The 19,377-nt window shown below is 41.3% G+C and overlaps 2 protein-coding genes and 3 non-coding genes across 5 annotated transcripts; 4 read left to right on the forward strand and 1 right to left on the reverse strand.

Annotated features, from left to right (window-relative positions):
• Window positions 1–672: 672 nt before the first annotated feature.
• Window positions 673–4,425, reverse strand: LOC115575848 (apoptosis regulator BAX). Its single transcript, XM_030408214.1, has 6 exons — window positions 4,021–4,425; window positions 3,226–3,274; window positions 2,972–3,130; window positions 2,442–2,577; window positions 2,211–2,315; window positions 673–2,079 (listed from the first exon to the last, which is right to left on the reverse strand). Exons 1-6 carry the CDS (start codon window positions 4,049–4,051, stop codon window positions 1,981–1,983), a joined length of 579 nt encoding a protein of 192 aa, XP_030264074.1. The 5' UTR covers window positions 4,052–4,425; the 3' UTR covers window positions 673–1,980.
• Window positions 4,393–6,880, forward strand: rps11 (ribosomal protein S11). The gene is made up of 5 exons (XM_030408215.1): window positions 4,393–4,524; window positions 5,022–5,162; window positions 5,383–5,458; window positions 6,132–6,261; window positions 6,686–6,880. Exons 1-5 carry the CDS (start codon window positions 4,510–4,512, stop codon window positions 6,807–6,809), a joined length of 486 nt encoding a protein of 161 aa, XP_030264075.1. The 5' UTR covers window positions 4,393–4,509; the 3' UTR covers window positions 6,810–6,880.
• LOC115576461 (small nucleolar RNA SNORD35) lies at window positions 5,230–5,313 on the forward strand. Its single transcript, XR_003982867.1, has one exon. It is a non-coding gene; the product is annotated as a small nucleolar RNA SNORD35 (small nucleolar RNA).
• On the forward strand, window positions 5,927–6,009 carry LOC115576462 (small nucleolar RNA SNORD35). Its single transcript, XR_003982868.1, has one exon. It is a non-coding gene; the product is annotated as a small nucleolar RNA SNORD35 (small nucleolar RNA).
• LOC115576440 (small nucleolar RNA SNORD35) lies at window positions 6,500–6,580 on the forward strand. Its single transcript, XR_003982846.1, has one exon. It is a non-coding gene; the product is annotated as a small nucleolar RNA SNORD35 (small nucleolar RNA).
• Window positions 6,881–19,377: the final 12,497 nt, after the last annotated feature.

The following is a 19,377-nucleotide window of genomic DNA, read 5'->3' on the forward strand; positions in this document are numbered from 1 at the left end:
TGGAATAGAAAGTTATTGGACTATAAGCTGACATTTCTGGGTTATAAATGTTGTTTTAGCACTATTGTGTGTACAACAGCCTAAAACTAAAACCACACCCACCATAAAAATACAACTTTGCATAAAAACGCACCTCCTTAAAATCCCATTTTTATACAGTAGGATTTGCTCCAATTCTTTAACAAAATGCCACATTAGCATATTAACATGCTCACAAGATGTATACTAACATGCTGATGTTTACATGCATTGTCATAAGTTTTGCAAATAAGTGAGAAATAAGGGACAAGCTGAAGTTTGGACCCGATGATGGTGCTGTTGCAAACCATAAAACAGTGGCTGAAAAGTTTCAGGAAACTAAAAAGTCAACCTCAAGGTAATGCTACCAAAAGTTTTAGAGGATCACACAAATATGGGGAACATGATATGAAAATATGTATCAAATCTTATGGCAATCTAATTAGTTAATTGTTGGGATATTCCAGTTTTTCTGAACCAAAGTGTTTCCAGCACTGGCAAAGAAATATTAGCATATAGTGAACCTTGCAACCTCTAGGGGCCTAGCAAGGTAAACGGTTTGCTTATCAGATTAATATTTCATGTTGGTAACACAGTAAGACTATTGAAACATCCTCTTTCTTACATTATATAGACACAAATCCACAGCCACAGTAAGAGGTAAAAGATTTATTCTCAATATTACAGCTTACAAAGTCACTGCAAAAAGATTTTCAGGGAGACTGGAAACTAATTTAAACTTTACAAAGGCAATAGAAAAACAGTGAAAATTTGAGATTATCAAAGTGATCCTGTAAAAAAAAAAAAAAAAAAACCACATGAAAAACCCACCAAGGCACTGACAAACGAAGGAAAATGTATAAAAAGCCATCTACTGCGTAGAGAGGATTGCAGTCTGAATTACTCACGTAGAAATACAGTACTTTGAACATGTTTGAAGTGAGGTAAGCATCTGTGAGCAATCCAGTGCTTTCTGTGTCTGCAGTGCAACACCTTCTTTTGACCACAGGGCATGTTATTTCATGACATGTGGCTCCATTACAACATATACAAAAATAGTCAGGTTTTTTTTTTTTTTTTTTTTTAATTCAGCTGGAGCCACATTATGGTCACAATGCTGGTCGAAATGCCCCCAAGGCAGCATATGATTCATTGTTGAATGAGATAAGAATTTTGATTTAGTTGCTGGGATCAGGTGATGATTCATATAGCATGTAAACATAACTTTGTACACAGGTCCCTGCTGTGGCAAGTTGATAGTCCACTGAAAAAAGGTCGAACTGTGCACTTAAGGGGAGAAAATATTTAAAATAGCTCGCGCCTAAATATAATCGGAGGTGTACTTTCTTTTAAATGCTATTTAGAAATGAAGGAATGTGACCACCCTCCAGCCCGTTCATTGCCAGCAGATCATTACAGATTTACAGCAGTGAACACTCACAAATACATATGATGATGGAATCTCTAGCATACAGACACCGTGATGAAGTGGATGGACAGAGTGGGAAGATCGGAAAAGCAGTCTGAGTGGAACAAAACATAAAAACGACAACAAAAATAATGCAGAAAAAGGAAACTTCCAAAATGTTCAGTCCATATATCTTTTTTTATGGCAGAGGACAGAATGCAGTGACTCTTTTTATATGTACCAAGTAAAAAATAAATTACTTAAAATGCATTCTCTGTTCAAGTCTAGCAAACTCTCCACCACCAGATTGCATGTTATCATGCACCGCTTACTTCCTCTCTGGCAAAGGGATCATGGGTACGGCGTTAGCGCATTCAGTCCAACTCCCAGTCTTTGAGAGCGAAAGGGAGGCAGAAACGAAGAGTGGCTCCTCGCGTCCAAATACATGTTTTCAGCTCCTTCACTGTGCACGAACTTATATCAGTTGCTCTTGTTCAAGTTTCCCTCAGGCGTAGCTCCTCCAATCTTTGATGTGTCTGCTCTTCACAAACCCCTCACAACTTGCGAATGACGAGAACAGTGGTGAGAACACCGGCCAAGAAAACACCCACCGTCTGCCACGTGGGTGTGCCAAAGTGGGAACGAATACCCTCCTAAAAAAAAAAACAAACATTAACAACAAACCATATATGAGCATGTGTCACACGAGCAATCAGCAGCAGATGCCAATAAGACAATGACTAATAAATTATGTTTGAACTGCGTTTGATAGCAAGCTCCTTACCCAACCACCTTGCTCCCTGATCCAGTTGATCAAATGTTCCCGGAGATAGTCCATGGTCCAGTTGATGATTGTTCTGATGATGTCAGGAACTTGGGTCAAAAGAGCCTGAGAAAAGAGTGAATGACAGATGATTCAGACTTTGTTAATTAATCCCAATACAGTAATAAAGCTTTGTCTCACTTTGTTTTATTTTTACAAGTCGGTGAAGTACAACAGGGGAGCCTAACTCACTTTGATGACGAGTCGGCAGGCAAAGTAGAACAGTGCCACCACCCTGCCCCAGTTGAACTTCCCATCTGAGAAGATCTCAAGGGCAACTTTCATAAACACATCTTTTGTGGGACTGAGTGCCGAGTTGTTTATCATCCTGGGGAAAACAGCAGTTAGAAATTAGGGACAAGCTAATGCTATAACGCAAAATGCAGATGGAGGGCTGACAGTGAATTATGATACAAAGTGATACAGAAGATTTTTGGTGATACATAGGAAGCTGAGATTATGCTCATTTGTGCAGTGGCTACTACTTCGCTAACAGTATCCATACTTTGTTACGTCAAAGTCAGTGTTTTTTTTTCTTCTTTCTTTTGCTTGAGCTTTTACCCTTTTAGCAACAACAATACGCAGCAATAATAACCAACTTCTCTTCATCTTATCCATTCTGCCTTTCACTTCCGTCCTCTGTTTGAATTTCACAAGTCAGCAAATAACCTAGTCATAATTCCCTGGATCTGGATTAAACTGACACATGAACAGCTACTCACCTTTGGAGCTCTACATTGCCATCCAGCTCATCTCCAATCTGCTGCAGGCACATGGCAAGCTTCTTGTGGTTCGGGTCACACAGTTCTCCTCCACCCAGCTGAGCCCTGGTCACTGTGGTTTTGCTGTCTCCATGTCGCTGAACCCGCTCGTATATGAAACTACAGGAGACATAGACAGATAACAGCGGCTGTGATCTTACTGCCGGATTCAATACTGAGTTAAACTTAAGTTGATAAGTATGGCGTGTACTCACTCTTTCAACAAAACAGCTCCTACTTCCAGTATCTGATCTTTAGAATTTCCTGAAAGACAAAGGTCAGGGTCATATTAGACCAATGGTGAAACAAAGTTTTACAACCAGTCGCCTCAGATTAGAAATAAATTGAGTGTAGGATCGAAGAGATCAGAAGTACAAGAGTTCGTGCTAGAAAAACTGTTTACTTTCACTTTAAAAACGAATCTAAAGCCTTGCTTAAATTAGGCTTAAATTAGCCAAACTCAAATGATAAAACATTATATTATTGATTATTTGTCGGTTGTTGTCTGATATGTATTCGTGTGTATTCTTAAATACGTTGTGTTTATATGTAAAGAATACCTTTTGAGAGACATTTGTGGTGTACAAAGACAGCACATAGAAAGACTGTTGTTTGTTAGCCGAGTTAATTAGGCTCAACTAATTTGCCGAAGTTAGTCAGTATTGTGTCTACATGTTACTGGACTTCTATTTTGGACCTTTTGGAGGTGAAACAATGCCCCTCTTTCTAAGTTTTGTTTTTGTTTAAACATATTTGCTAACTCATCCTTGTATCTAGGCAGCTAACCGAGCTAACGTATCTATGAAAACGCAAGTAAGTGCTAACAGCTAACGTTTAGATCAGCTATCTTGCTAACCTCAGTTCAGCTATCTTATCTTCATGCAGGCAGACCAACAAGCTGCAACCACATAACATGCGATATCGTCAGAATATACATATGTCTTCCACAGTGTTAACGACGCTGTCAAAGTCAACTTAAATGCAGCTATAACATTGCTGATGCTAGCTACCTTGGTCGCCTTCTCCCTGGTGTGATGCCATCTTGTTGTCTTGTTAAGATTGTTCGTACTTCCGCACAATCATGTGACAATTTTTTTTATTTGTTTGTGTAAACCGCAGCCGAAGGCGCCTCACGGTTTTCAGACGCGCTGCTCTTCATCAAGCCTGATGGGGCTGTTGTGCTGCTGCTGTGCTAACGTTGCGTTAAATAAGAGGAGGTGACATCATCCACTGTGCACTATATTTTATAGTTCAGCGTGACGCACACAGCGCGCACAGACCACGTTTTCAGCGCGCTCGAACTACAAATAAACAATTAAAAATGTTATATTTACGCTATTAACTGCGTATAACCATCAATAATGTTAACGAAACAATAAAAACACATGTGTTGATTTATTTTTAGAGCCTCGCCTTTTCTTTGACGTCATTTCCCGTTTCTCGCCGTCTTCCGTTCGTCGCGCGCACTATCAGGCCTCTTTACGACTCGGCTGGCAAAGATGGCGGATGCACAAGTACGTTCAGGAAAACGGCGTGGTGAATTTAAATCGATAATTTTACATTTTAACGAACACATTTACCTGATTATATTACATTTGTGCCTTCATATAGCCTTTACACACGTCCTTGTGCGATTTCAAACCACTTTCAGGCATTTATTTCTGCCATTTGTTGTTGCCGTTCTGTATACCCTCGTGCAACGTTGAGCTAGCCGGGAGGCTAACTCGGATAGCCTAGCTTGCTACCACTTAACTCTAAAGTAGCAGAGCCGTTCTTTGTACATACTGCAAGCAGCATCGATTCGCATAAAAAAAATAAATAACCCTACAATTTATCTTAACGCTATGTATTCTAAGTGTAAGGCAGCCGTAGTCCTTCATTAGAGGAAGTACATCTTAGCTCCTGAGGCCGGGCAGCGTTAACTTATGCTAGTGGTTGTAAGTGCAGGGGAAGTGTGGATGGCGAAGCCGACGTACTCGCTGTGTTAACTTGCCGATTTCTTCTTCCACAGACCGAGCGGGCTTACCAGAAACAGCCCACCATCTTCCAGAACAAGAAGCGTGTTCTGGTCGCTGATGGTGGCAAGGAGGTCAAGGAAAAGCTCCCCCGTTACCACAAAAGTGTCGGGCTGGGCTTCAAAACCCCAAGAGAGGTAACTGGAATGGGCAAATACTCCAAACTAATGTAGACAAAAATGAAGCTTCTCAGTTTTTGTTTGCTGCAAATGATGTCTTTCTCACGATGGTCTTCCAAGCCTGCTAGGTTTTGACGATAATGCCTTTTGGCAATGCTGATGCAGTCGAGTTGTAAAAATAACACGTTTTCTTAGTAAGTTATTGTATAACACTAACAATGCTTTGTGTTTTCTCCAGGCTATTGACGGCACTTACATTGACAAGAAATGCCCCTTCACTGGAAATGTCTCCATCCGTGGCCGTATCCTCTCCGGTAAGATTCACACTCAACTAAGACATCAGCCTGTCAGCTCTGGTTTGGGATGCCGAAATGGTGTTAATCTGTTGGTTTGCATTCATTTATGCATCACTTGGCTGTATCATAACAAAGACTCTCAAAGTGGTAATAAACACTCAAAAGTGCACATGGTGTGCAGTATTTGGGGTAAATATTTTACATGTAATCCAGATATATAATTTTATAGTTCAACATACAATTCTGCGTTAGTTTAAGAAAATGCAATGTTTTTATTTGGTTCAGGTAAGAGAAGTCTAGAAAATTGGTGTAAATGTGTGAGTACTGATGTCTCAGTAGTTCTGTTAAGGACAAGATAAGCAATATCTGAATGCAAATCAAAAAACCACTTAACGCAACCCAAACCAGAACAGACACTTTATAGGCTCACTTGCCACGACGTAACCACAAACTCCGTATTGACTTTATATTCTCTTGTCACTGTCCTGCAAATGATGTTTTCTCACGATGGTCTTCCAAACCCTCTGGGTTCTGACGATAATGCCTAATGGCAACACTGATGTAATGGAGTGACAATATTATTCAAAACAAAAGAACATTGCTATTTTTTAAGCTATATATTTATGTGATTGAGTCTTAATTGCATTGTTAATAGAAACGGTTGAAATTTTATTTTCTGTGCTGTCTCCAGGTGTGGTGACCAAAATGAAGATGCAGAGGACCATCGTTATCAGACGCGACTACCTGCATTATATCCGCAAGTACAACCGTTTTGAGAAGAGGCACAAGAACATCTCTGTCCACCTGTCACCCTGCTTCAGGTACTAAACCGCTCACCAGCTATCAGTTCACGGTTCCTGCAGTTGTAGCAATCATGGAAAAACATATGCAAAGTCTGAAAATGGGGCAGCAATTTGTTTCCCCCTCAGGCAAGTTTGATATCTGGTTTTATTTTAATAGTGAAATTGAAAGGCATACCCAGAATTGATGCACTTGTTCTGTTATGTCTAAATATCATGACACTTGATATGATCTCGCTAAGAAAATGTAACAATTTGCTGCAAATGATGTCTTTCTCACGATGGTCTTCCAAGCTTAAGCTCTGACGACAATGCCTTTGGCAAACACTGATGCAGCCTAGCTTTACACTCTACTCAAATGTAGTTAAAACACTTTTTTATATATTGTGGTCAAAGTTACCTCAACCACCAGTTTGATATCTGTCCTGATTGTGTTTTTTTGCAGAGATGTCACAGTTGGCGACATTGTGACCGTCGGAGAGTGCCGACCACTCAGCAAGACTGTGAGGTTCAACGTCCTCAAAGTGACAAAGGCCGCTGGAGCCAAGAAGCAGTTCCAGAAGTTTTAGATGTGACTTTGAGCAGGAAGGCTGATGTTGGCTAACTTGTGTCACTGTCAATAAAGAAAATCTTGTTTAAATTTCTGCTGTTTGTCTCATCACCCCCCTTGGATTTTTAACTAAATAATATATACAACATTTCTACTCCCTCTTTTATTTGCAGATGTATTCAGTTATACATTTTACATAGTAAAATGGATAAGGTGTCACACTGCATATGATCAGCAGGTGTGACATTGAAGGTCCCCTCCTGAAATGGAAGGAAAATCTGCCTTAAATATAATTTTTGATATCAAATTAAAATCTTACCTTAAAGGTCCTATTACAGTTTTTTTGTCATTCCCAACTTGTTAGATACAGACTCTAGTGAAGACAACTGATGGGACCCATCAATCCCAAAGTTTAAGTTGGGAATGAGAAATGAACTTTATTGCATGTGGAATCTTTTTAAAGGACAGTAATACCTGCTCTGAACAATTAAAGCTTGAAATGGCCAGCTAAGCAGGACAAAACACTTTAAATATTGCATGTTGGGCCCAACGATGATCAGTAAGGAATATGCATCTAAAGACTTTCTGGAAGGTAATGGTGTGCCATTCTCTAACTGAAAGAAATAGGCAAGCCATTCTCAACTGAAATGTATTTACTTAAAATGAAATCAACATGACAATAGTGATGTGGCAGCTGGACAGAATTACTAATGTTTTTCTGCTCCTTGAATGGCCTTGTCAGCCTCAAGCATTCACCAGACCACACTATTGAAGTGATTCCCAGTTTAACACAAAAAGTCCAAGTACAACAAGCAGGCTCAAGACATGACTGGTGGATACAGTGATGCTCGGAGAGGTTCCTCACACATCTTCCTGAAGAAATTGTTTGATCCCTCTCTCTGTTTTACACATGACACATATTGGGAAATCTGAGAGTTTTGATGTGCTTTTCAGATTAGATTAGACCAAAATATGCAGAAAATGACCAGTAACAAGGTTGTAGGGGTCTAGATTAAATCAGCAGTTCCCTCACCATATAAATCCCCAAATCATCAGGATCTGCTACTGGTCATATGACAAAGATGTGGAACTGAACATGTACAAGATATTCAGTGAACAGTGATTTAGAAATGACATTGAGGTGACTGGAGTGGACAAGAAATCTGAAAGAACCAGATGTACATACAGTGTAAGATGCCAAACTACACATACATACTTGCATACATACATACATACATATATATTTATATGTATAAATAGAGAGTCTGTGTTTGTTGAGTTCCTTGATCCTTACAACTCATCTAGCTGTTATAAAGACATTGTCACACGTACACATTTTTATGCTTTATCAGTACCACAGCGCCTCCCAGTGTTTCACAAGGTCACAATATTTTTGATCCAATAAAATAAATGTGTCCAGCAGATGGCGACAGATGACTGTTTGATGCTTGGAGACAGTTCAGGACACTGGGTCAGGTCTTAGGTTGAGTATAGTGCACTGGTTCAAAGTAACTGAGTACATCTACTTAAGTTCTGTACTTGTGTACAATTTTGAGGCACTTTTGCTTTAATTGAGTTGCTACTTTATAGTTCTCCACTACAATTCAGATACAAGTACTGTACTTTGACTCTGCTACATTTATTTGATAACCTTAGTTACTTTGTCGTTTCACATTAATAATATAAAATCTGTCAAATAAGCCCCATTTTATAATAAAATACATATTTTTCTGGAATGGGCGATTCTTCTTAATCAGCATGTTTACGGGATTGATCACTGTCATCCAATTGGCTTCAGCGTCAGTGTGATGACGCCGGAGCATTGACAAGATCTGACCTCCTTCTTTTGTACATTTCCAGCCGTGGTGATGCTCAACAGTGTCTGAGATCTGCACCCTCAACAGGCTCGGATCAGCTGAGTCATTTGCATTTGTCCTTATTTCTGCTCTAGAAGATGACAGCATCTCTGTATGGGAATCAGTAAATCTCCCCCCCCCCTTCCTCCATCCTCCATGTTGCACTCAGCCTGGCCTTCTGTCTGCTAAGTGCCACATTATTAACATAATGATGCTGGAGATGTTTATTCTCTAATGCCCCAGTGAATGTGGACCATATGGCGGTGACGTGAGGAGGGGAAAGTGCTCCGTGTGAGCTCAGCCGTGAAAGCAGTTCCATCGTGATCATTAGCAGAGTTTTGAAATAACCAAACATTTTCCTCAATTACAGTTTTCCTTTTCTGTTTCTGTTGTACTAACAACAATCCCAGCGCTCCCCCCACCATGCTACAATATTTACCTAAACAGCAGAGTCTCAGCTTCTAACCACAAATTGTCCTCTTTTGTAGCGGGGCTTTCCCAGCTCCTTCTCTCCATGGGCGCAGACACTACAGGAGGGTGGGACGGCCTCAGGATGGGCTCTGAATAACAGCCCCTCTCATGAGCAGACACCCCGGGGAGCAAGGCCTCCCAGCAGGCCACCCGGCCCACATGAGTGCGTACATGCTCCCACAGAGTGTTTGTCTGAGGGCAGAGGTTCTGATCTCTCAAAAAGTCTGAGCAACCATAATAAACCCGGAGTTGAACCGTGATGAATATGTGCTGTCAGAGAAGCATGTTAGTGTAGCTGCTGGTTATCTGTTGATCTATGTATGTTTAACTTAATCAAGATGAGAAAGTCCAGATAAACACATTTTATAGAACTGGTATACAGTCTTTAACTTTATATTTTCATTTACACACAGAGAATTATGGTGCAAAAAAGTTACGTAAGATTTAGATTTTCAGTGTGTCGACAGTGAAGAGGAACATTATAATAAAATAAATTGCTCAAGTAAATCTTCACTGTTGTGACACAGTTGGATCGTTCAGACCATCCTGCAAGCCACAGGAATTTCATTATACTGTTTATGACCCCTCCAATTTGTTCCAATTCAAATAAAAATCAGCTTCTGGGTTAAACATAGATAATATAGATAGAATATAGTTTTTTTCTCTCTTTCTTTCTTGTTTTTTGTCGACGATTTTTTGCTGGTTTTATCCAAACAGCACACTCCAGTGTTGAGGACTGAAACTGCCCAAATCAAACATAAATAAAGAAATAAATGGCTCAGGTGATAAATACATATTCCATTAAATGCATACAAAAAACCCCCCCAAAAAACCCCAAAACCCCCCCACTTGATAATCACCATATAAAATGTGACATAGATTGATATTTCTTTTTTTGATCTTAATGTCACTGTTATTTTATTTAATGCTTTTATTTATTTTTCTGTTCTTTTAAAAAATTTTTTTTTTACCATTATATGTATTAATGTAATTTATACATAAAAACATTTACATCATTTAATTTAGAAATGTATATATTTATTTAAATATTTATTATTATATTTTCTTATTATCTTGTAAAACGAAAAGGGAAATAAATAAATAAATACATGAATAAATATGCAAATAAATGCATTAAAAAATGACAAACTAATTAAATTAAATGGAAAATTTAATGAAAAAGTAAATAAACAGGTACAGTTCTTCTTCATTCTCTATGGGGGGCTGAAACTACCTAAATAAAATAAATAAATAAATGGCTCAATAATAACTTTGTTTTACCATTTTATTTACGAATTTGTTCATTTTTTAAAAATTAATTTAAGGCACGAGAATACAAAAAAGTCAATGCAGGAATAAATATGAATAAAAAAAAAAAGAATAACTTCAAACTTTGAAAGGAAAATTAAGTGACGAAGTAAATGAATAGGGTATTAATATGAAGGTCAGCAAATCAAAACAGAAATATCAATTTATGTCACATTTTATAAATTAAGTAATGCCTACATTGTCAGTAAGGTTTTTGTTGCATTTAATGGCATTTGATTTATCAGTTAAATTATTCATGTATTTGTTTTTAATTTTTGCAGATTCAGTCCTCCATATGTCAAATCTTGAAAGATGAAATCATGTCACTCTCCAGGTGGTGATGTGAGTTTCAGTGATGGAGAAGCCCTCTCATGTTTCTGCTTTATAACTCTCAATTTTCCATTTGGAGCCATCACCAAAAGGTGGAGGTGAACTAGTGATTTAACAGATTTAGTGCTCCGTCCGTCACAGGCTGACGACCGGCCCAGGTCGGCCCGGTCAGAGGTGGACCTCTGAGTCTGTAAAGAGAGTAAGAAATGCAGTAAACACATTTTTATAGAAACTCCTGGATGGATGTGTGCGCTTTGTGTGTGGCTGCAGACACACTCAGTCTTTTTGAACTGTCTCACTTCACATTCCTCCACTCTGCCAACATGTTTACCCAGTGTCACGGAGCATGCTTGCAGTCGTGCTTACTTGTGTATCTAATGGCAGGGATGTTAGCTCAGAGGGTCGACCCAATGAGGGTAATGGCCACTATGAAAACAGAGGCCTTCTGGTGGCCCAGCAGGAGGCGTGGGCATGACGGAGGAGGAGGAGGAGGATGGGGGGGGGTGGTCGTATAGTCCCATGCTGGACGGTCGTTCTGGGTCGTTTGGAGGCTGTCAGCAGCTCCCCAACTGCTCTCCAGCAGAAGCAGCGGCGGAGGACCTGATGGGCCGAACAGATGGAGGTTAAATGCAGAAGAGCCTGAGCTGTAACAGATAAAGCCCTTCATCCTCTGGTCTGTTGGAACAGATGTGTATTTTAAGACTTTTTAAAATGTGCATATGTGCATTCATTATCTACCCCATTGGTCTTTCCATTACTGTGTATCAACTTATAGTCTGAAATTAAATGAACAGACTGATGACTGACTGGTGGTGGAAGCTCTCAGTATCACAGTATGGAAAGGTAAAAAAAAACACCAGGGTTGTAAAACGAAACAGAGTTTAGTCCCTTAATGCAACACAACTGGAAAGAGAAAGGAAAACAAGTGATTTTAAATGAAGTAGACAGAAGCTTCCCTGTAGTCTGGTGCTACGACAGCGGACACTTCTGTATCTTTTGCCAGATGGCAGCAGGGTGAGCCGACTGTGGCTGGGGTGGGTGTTGACCAATCTTTAATACCTTCGAGGCGTATTCTCATGCCAAACAGACTCTCTTCTTCCTATTTTTTACCCTTCAATATGATACGCAGCCATTAAACCCATCATCACTATCCAGCGTCTCACTGCTGGGACGCACAACAGGAACACTGTGGGCTCCGCTTCGGGTCAGCGCAGGGTCACTCTCCACATCTGGACGTGTCATCATCCCCCCAGATCCGCACAAAGACAGCCAATGTCCATCCGCCAAAAGACGGACTGCAGCCAGACAACATCCTCTTATAAAATATGTGGCATTACGTTCAGTTGCAAACAAATGATGGCGTGTACGGGCCTGCAAACATGTTAAATGTGGTATTGTGGAGGCCGACTGTCGGGGTTTTCGGTGTTTGAAGAGAGTGAAAGTCGATCTGGCGGATAATAAGCGCGTCAGGATCTATTGCTGTCAGGTTAGAGGTTCTGGTCACAGTGATCAGTGTCTGGTATCTGCACCGGGAGCTTCTTAACTGATTTTAAGTGATTTACCAGATGTGGCTCTTCACTCACACACACCTTTAGTCTCATCAGAACTGCAGAGTTTGCCCCTGATGGCATGTCTATCAGCACATCGATTATTTACACTTCTGACTTTTATTTCCACCTGATTGAAAACAATCTGACGTGTGGAGTTTTGAACCTGCAGAGCTCCACGTTCAAGAGTATCAGTGACCCAACCCTGATTGATTGTCGCTCACCTGTCCCGTCTGGTAAGCCGAGAGCCACGGAACACATCCGTCGGCCCCTAATTCAATATTCTCATGTTCAGCCGTGTTCACGCCTGCCTGTCAGACAGACTGTGTGTCTGGCATGCGTGAGCATTAGTGGGCATCTCCAGTTTTACGCCACGTTGTCAGATCAAAGTGTGCTGCTGGCGCTGACGGGTCACAGGACGGCGTGTTGCGTGCAGGCAGCGCTCTCGGGTCATGTGTGAACCATCCAGCATGGCTGTCATCGGAGCATCCCTGGGGTGTGCTCTCGCTGACTGATGGCCTTCACGCTGGAGCCCCGAATCCTACAGTCCAGAAAACAGGCGGATCTGGACTGCAGTGCTGTGTGACGGTGCCAGAGGGCTTATAGGCACGCAGATGGAATATATTCATGTCCACAGAAATGCTCTGTTTTGGCTACAAAAGCATAACTTGACATTTTAAAGCGCAACAGATGAAGCAGACCCCCTCCGCACATGTAACACGGCATAAATACAAGGCTCTCTATTGTAATGACTCTAATATGCAAATATTTTAAATTTCCCCATGAACTGAGACAAGATGTCTCCTGCTTCAGTCTGTTTTCAGTGTTTGAGCACCGTAGGTTTCAAGTTTCTACATCACATTTGTTTATGCCGCATATTTGACCAGGATTAGCTTCCAAACAGGAGTCTAAGTTTCTTCACAACACAATGTCATACCGATTCTTTGGACAACAATACGATAGTTCGCCACTATTTGATTTCAAGTCAGTTCAACTCAGGGGCCTCCGAATGATATGAGACGAAATCATCTGCCAATTTAACAGTTATAGAAGATATTGTACAGTTTTTTCAGCCCACCATTGTTGAACCAGAGCTGCTAATATTATTGCTGTTGCAAGAGCAGCAAGTTAGTGACCTGCTGAATGAGATGCCGTGTTTTTCTGTTGACCGTCTTTTCTCCAAAATCCAAAATATTTCCACGCTTCTGATTTGTTTCTGAAAGGGGGAGCACAGATCGCAGATTTTTAGTGAACACTGTCAAACTCTACACATAAATCTTCTTCACACTGAAGCTAAAAAAAAAAAGTGGATTGGAACTTTAATGGAGTCAGAAAACAACAAAGAAGTACAACACAACTACCGGAAGTTTCGGTCCTTTGTCCACCAGATTTTCTTGCATTCTTTGAGCTTCTGTTTGAGACTGTAACAAAGGAACTGTAAAGTGTAACACTTCTCTCCGTGAAAGGTAACAGGAGAAACTCAAAGCAACGCCCCACAGCAACAGTTTGCGCTGCTATTGAGCGGCTCCTCTCCAGCGGGAGGAATTCACCCCGGCAGATGGCGGGGCCGAGGCCCCCGAGGCCCCAGGCAATGCTACACCCTGGGACCCGGATACCTAATCGTGCCCTGTTGAGCCTCTCACCTGCTGCTCCGCCGCTCACAATGTTATCTCATCTCCCTGACCCATTGTGGCTCCCATCAGTGATAATGACAGTGGAGAGACCCACGCAGCGCCGGAGCAGAGGCTCGCTCTCCCCGGAGAGAGGCAGGATCATGGGAAACCTCGGAGTAATCGATCTCTCCATCTCGCCTCCTCTGGTGGATCTCGTTTCTTATCACGACCTGCGGACAGCTTGTGTTTAAGGCTTTGATTTTCAGCGTGGCTATTAGAGTTTCTTTTTTTTTTTTTTTTTAAGTAGGTGGGGTTGATCACTTTAACTCTTTCATATGTTGTGCTGAGAGATGATGCAACTCTAGTGCTCTTAAGAGGGAATATTTGTCTCAGACAGCAGAGCACAGCAGCGTTATGAACAATCTGACATGATGAAAAAGACATTTCATTTGTGTTTTGATGTTCTGTTGTTAAATCTCCGAAGTGTAATTTCACAACGGGACAACATTTCCACTCTGAGCTCATAAACTATCCAGACCATGGATTTTGGTCTCGGGTAACCACGCTTGGTTGCATTTTGAAAACCCAGTTCTCGCAACCTTCCTAACCAAACCACAGTGTGGTGAGGAGTCTTGTTGTTGTTTTGTCCTCCTTTTTGTTCTTGCCCTCCACTGTTTTAATTTTCGCTCAGTCATTTTCCCTGAGAAAACACCATGCAGTTCCTGCGTGACCTCGGTTCCCAGCGTCTCAGTGAGACACTGTCACAGTGGCCCAGTTCTCACTGAGCTCCGGTGGATCCTTAATGAGACTTTCATTGCTTCAGCTCCTCATCAGGCCGCATTATGGAGTCAATGAAAATGATCTGCTTTGTCAGAAATAATTGGGATTACCCATTCTGTGAAGCATTTTCACAGCAAATTACTCTCGATACTGATGAAAACGTGAAACTACGAGATGAAATGTTCCGCTTCAGGTAAACGTTCTAGATACTGACAAAAAAATGATTTTAGTGTTGCGGCTCCCGTTGACTTTCCCAATTTTATGGGACCGAGTGGCTTATCTTATGGTAGTCAAACGAGTCACGTGGTTTGTGACACTCAAAAAAACGATCCACCGTTTTACAGCTTCTTTTTTCACATGTATGTAAGAATATAAGAATATTTTTGGGCCACATCCCCCTCTGATATGACACAACACAATTTTATAGCTGGGCAGTCGGGACATTTTTGGCCTCAGAACGCCACTGAGCAGCTTCCATAGGAATGAGCGGGGCTGCACCTCCAACGCTGTGTCCAGATTTTAATGTAATGACCTTGGCCTAGCCTTGTGGAAGACTCCAGTCATGTGCCATCTAGTTCCATTATATTCAAGACAAGGCAGAAATCTCTACGGCTGAAATCTCCAAACAAAACAATAGTGCTGCAGATAAAAGGCACAATGTGAATTCTAGCGCCCTTTATGAACAGAAGTGAAACTTAAGTTGCTGGTGCCAGTTCTCTCTGCTTGTATGCTTTAGCCCCACAGCCCTGACGATCAAGTCAAATGAGGATGCATTTCCAAATTCTTTTGAGAAGGAAGTGACGGGAGTGTCACAATGATCTGTTTCATTACCAGTTTCTTTATGAGGCGAAAAATGAGGATGTTCTGCTGCTGAAGAGAGAACAAGGGGGATCAAATGGAGTGATCACACCCGATCACTGTGTGCGCGACTCAAACTGCTCTCTCTTTGTAAGGCCACAAGCCTTACAATCAACATGTGACCAGGATAAAGGAAATTCTTTACATCTCAGACAATGCAAAGAGAAACTGTGTGTTTGGTTCTCACACAAGATTTCTCACAGATTTGACCTCGTTTAACATCAACGGTCAGGTTACTGTAACTGTTTGCTGTAAGGAGGACGCATCGAGTGAAACATGCTCAAATCTCATAGAGGTTGACAGCAGACGTTTGGTTTCGATATACATTGTGATGCAGGAAATCTGGAAGATATTTTATGTTTCTCCAGCTTGGCAGAACAACAAACTGTGAACCAAACATGCGTAATGATAAAAATCTGCCCCTAATCATGAGATTCTAGATGTTTTTCAGTTTGTACAAGGCTCAGATGTCTGTTGGACCAGATTTATAGAACAAAGACTGTTGTTGTTGGTGAATCCTGGAACTTTTTCGCTGACAGGATGAGGGGAACACCACAGACACAACGTTTGATCTTTAGCTTTATATAACAATAGTGACATGAGAAAGCTCACAATTCACCGTCCAGAGAATATTTCCCTATGATGGCATTTAAACTTTTAATTTAGATCTCTTAAATGTCAAAATAGGAGAAAGTTGCACTTTTAAAGACAGCATATGTGATTTTTCTGTTGGAGGTGTTTTCTTATCCTTAAAGCAAGAAAATGGAGAGCTCCATGCTAAGACCAAGATACTGCTACTCCCTAATGTAAAGCAGCTAATAGGACTGCTAACGTTAGCTGCATGACTAAGAGAGCAAGCGGTGAAAGTCTGACAGCAGCTAAACTCCATAAACCACCGTGGGATGGATGGATGTGATTAAAAATGATTAAAAAAAAAGCATTTATCATTTCAGCTCAACTTTTTTTTAAGGAACTGATCTCCATTAAAAGTCAGACAACAAGAACATGAGCAGACTCATCTAAATGGTGCCTTTGTGTGAAAAATGGAAATGAAGATGTCCATTCATACAGAGATCACGACCTCCGTGTCCTCGGTGGAAGTTATGGCCTGGGCTGACATACCTCCTCTGCAGGCAAAACAAATTCGGGGCAGGGACCCCCTCCCTGAGAAACGGAGGAGACGTTTCACTGCGACACAGCTGATAACCTCGTGCCGTTGTGTGCCTGGCCGCCTGAACATCTCTGTTTCACCTCCATATGTAAAACACGATGGAGATAAGAGCAATCCCAAACAATCTTCAGAAGGAAAAACAAACGGGACATTTTTCTTCCACTTAAAGCAAACAGCGAACCTCCTTATCTTAAGATAGATTGCATCTGTGAGACCACCAGAATTCAAAGAGAGGAAAGTCTGATGTTTGTGCCTCTGGGAACGAAATGGCATTTTGTAACTTGTATGAAAATATACTTTTATGTTTAAAGACTTAATGGAGCCTAAATGCAGCCATTTATAGAAAAGGCTAATGGCCAGTTTTCTACATCATGAATCAAATCATCAGTCACTTAAGGCTAATTCAAATGGAACAGCGTCATATTGTTGTGTTGTGATTTGAATCTTTTCAGTGTGACACACTGTCATTTTTATTTGCGTCCCACAAAGCAGGCATTGTCCAAATTGGGTGTCTCTGGAAAGAAAGAAAGCATCGTGACCATGGAGTGTCGGCCGAGGGCGACGGGGTGAGACGGGAAATTTATTTGGCATTTTTCCCCCTTTATTAGATTTTTACGACAAAGTGACAACTCAGATTTTTCCCTGGAGCACAAAGTGGTTTATGTTGGAACAGAGACGTTCTACTATTGTAGAGACAGATCACTCTGATCATTTTGAATGTGGAAATCTGCGACGCCAAAGATGGCGCATATCCCGCCCCTTTCACCAACAGCCAATCACCTGCGTTATCACAGCCGAACCGGGAAAATTATAGCCCAATCATGTTGTTTCACCAGCGCATGCGCACAAGTAGTTTTTACGACAGCGAGAACGTCTCTAGAAAAACGGACTTTCGGACACTACTCCGGTGCCGTGTCCGAAAGTCCGTTTTTCTTTCTGCCGTTGAGCTCATTATATAGTGCACTATGTTGGACTCACTATGTAGTGACTACGGAGTAGGGAATGAGTGGGTGATTTCAGACACAGCCCCAGAGCACAGCAGCCGGCACAGATTCAGCCGTACGATGGACGTCAGTGTCGTAAATCCGCGCGCATGCGCAGTGGAGTTCTCCCTGTAGGAAAAGCGCGTTTTAAACATCATTTCTAGGGTAAAGTCGATGTTTTTTGGTTTTTTTGTGTATCGTATTTCACTGGCGAGCATGTCTGTATGTTTTTTCCGTCCTGCTATCACGTTAAATGGTGGATTTGACCATGCCTCCATTCATTTAGATAGGGGTCTGGTCTCTTTGGGCTTTTCAGGGACTTAAAGTGTTTACTTGGAATTTTAGTTGAAAACATTAAAAACTGAACTACAATTATCAACAGAATGTGAGTAAATAGCAGTTTTGACGTTATGATGTCTTTGTAATGTGTTCTGCTGCAGTTGGCATGATAACTGGCTAGCCCCAGCCAATCCCGGTCCCAGAGCGCCCAGTTTTAAACACTAGCTTCAGGGCTAACTGGGCTAACTAGCTATAGGCAGCTACAGTTAGCAGCAGTTACTTTGGCAAGAGGGTCCTCCGTATATATTTAAATACACAGGAAGTGATTCATCGATGGAGCACAGGTGAGGAGCAAGAAAGGGCGGGGAAAACAGACAAAGGGAGGAAGTAGAGAGTGAAACATGACAAATGAGGATATAATTACAAAATAAAACAGGAAATCAATGAACCAAAAAAACCCCCCAGAACCATGACAGTGATGCCTGCTTTCATCGCCACAGGCAGAAATGTTCACGACGAGGTAATGTTCTAAAGTTTTGTTCACATTTTGTTTGCGTCGACTTCATTCCTCACTCTCTGACGTATCATCGGTCCTTTCTTGTGTTTCCTCTTAAGTTAAAGTGACAGGTGACCACATGAAACACAGTTATCTTGAGCAAAATTATGGATTTCCCTGTGTTATAACAGAAGATACAAAAGCCAACAAAGGGCCTGCGGAACATATCACTCCTTTGATTTGCTTGATTTCACAGCTGTTTGATATTCTGGCATGAACCTGTTTCAAAGTTTCGTGTTCTTTTTTGAGCAATGCTAATCGCTGTAATCGCAGCCTGACCACCGGCTCTGTTCGAGGCACAGATGTGATTTTCAGTGACAGTCCTGTTACATAATCCGACCTACTGTCCAAACAGAATTTGTGTTTCATTCCAGTAATGACAATAAATTGCCTCAGTGTCAGTCAGAGGAGGATTCCCCTTCATCAAACGCATCTTTGTGGTTAATCCAAGAGCTACATCCTGCACTTCATCAATAACAACAGAATCAATTTGTTTGCTTTCCAGTTATCAAGTGGAAAAAAGTGACTCTGTTAACGACACACACAACAAAAAAAACAGAAAAGAAAATTAGCCCTACTCCGCATCCCAACGTGGTGGCCCCAACATAAACAGAGATCTGTGGAGCTGGGGTAAACTTCCTCTGCTTGCACTGGTGCACTCACTTCCTGAGGGGACGAGCGTTGCATCAGATCGAGTGCCGATCTCCATAAAGGCTGGAAGTGTTTCGCTCTGCTGGCAAATGAGCCAACCAAGCAAATTCAAGCCACATGCTAAACTCTGGTCTCCATGCCCTCATGTTACTGTATTTAAAAAAAAAGTGAGTGTATATCAAAA

This window comes from Sparus aurata, chromosome 23, assembly GCF_900880675.1.
Source record: "Sparus aurata chromosome 23, fSpaAur1.1, whole genome shotgun sequence".
NCBI lineage: Eukaryota > Metazoa > Chordata > Actinopteri > Spariformes > Sparidae > Sparus > Sparus aurata.

Bases quoted from the DNA above. Each gene is read 5' to 3' on its own strand.
- LOC115575848 (XM_030408214.1), bottom strand. From the start codon at position 4,051: ATGGCATCACACCAGGGAGAAGGCGACCAAG. The intron at 3,275-4,020 runs GTAGCTAGCATC...TTTGTCTTTCAG, and splicing joins CCAGGGAGAAGGCGACCAAG to GAAATTCTAAAGATCAGATA. The intron at 2,080-2,210 runs GTAAGGAGCTTG...TTTTTTTTTTAG, and splicing joins TCAGGGAGCAAGGTGGTTGG to GAGGGTATTCGTTCCCACTT.
- rps11 (XM_030408215.1), top strand. The intron at 5,459-6,131 runs GTAAGATTCACA...TGCTGTCTCCAG, and splicing joins CCGTGGCCGTATCCTCTCCG to GTGTGGTGACCAAAATGAAG. The intron at 6,262-6,685 runs GTACTAAACCGC...GTTTTTTTGCAG, and splicing joins CACCTGTCACCCTGCTTCAG to AGATGTCACAGTTGGCGACA.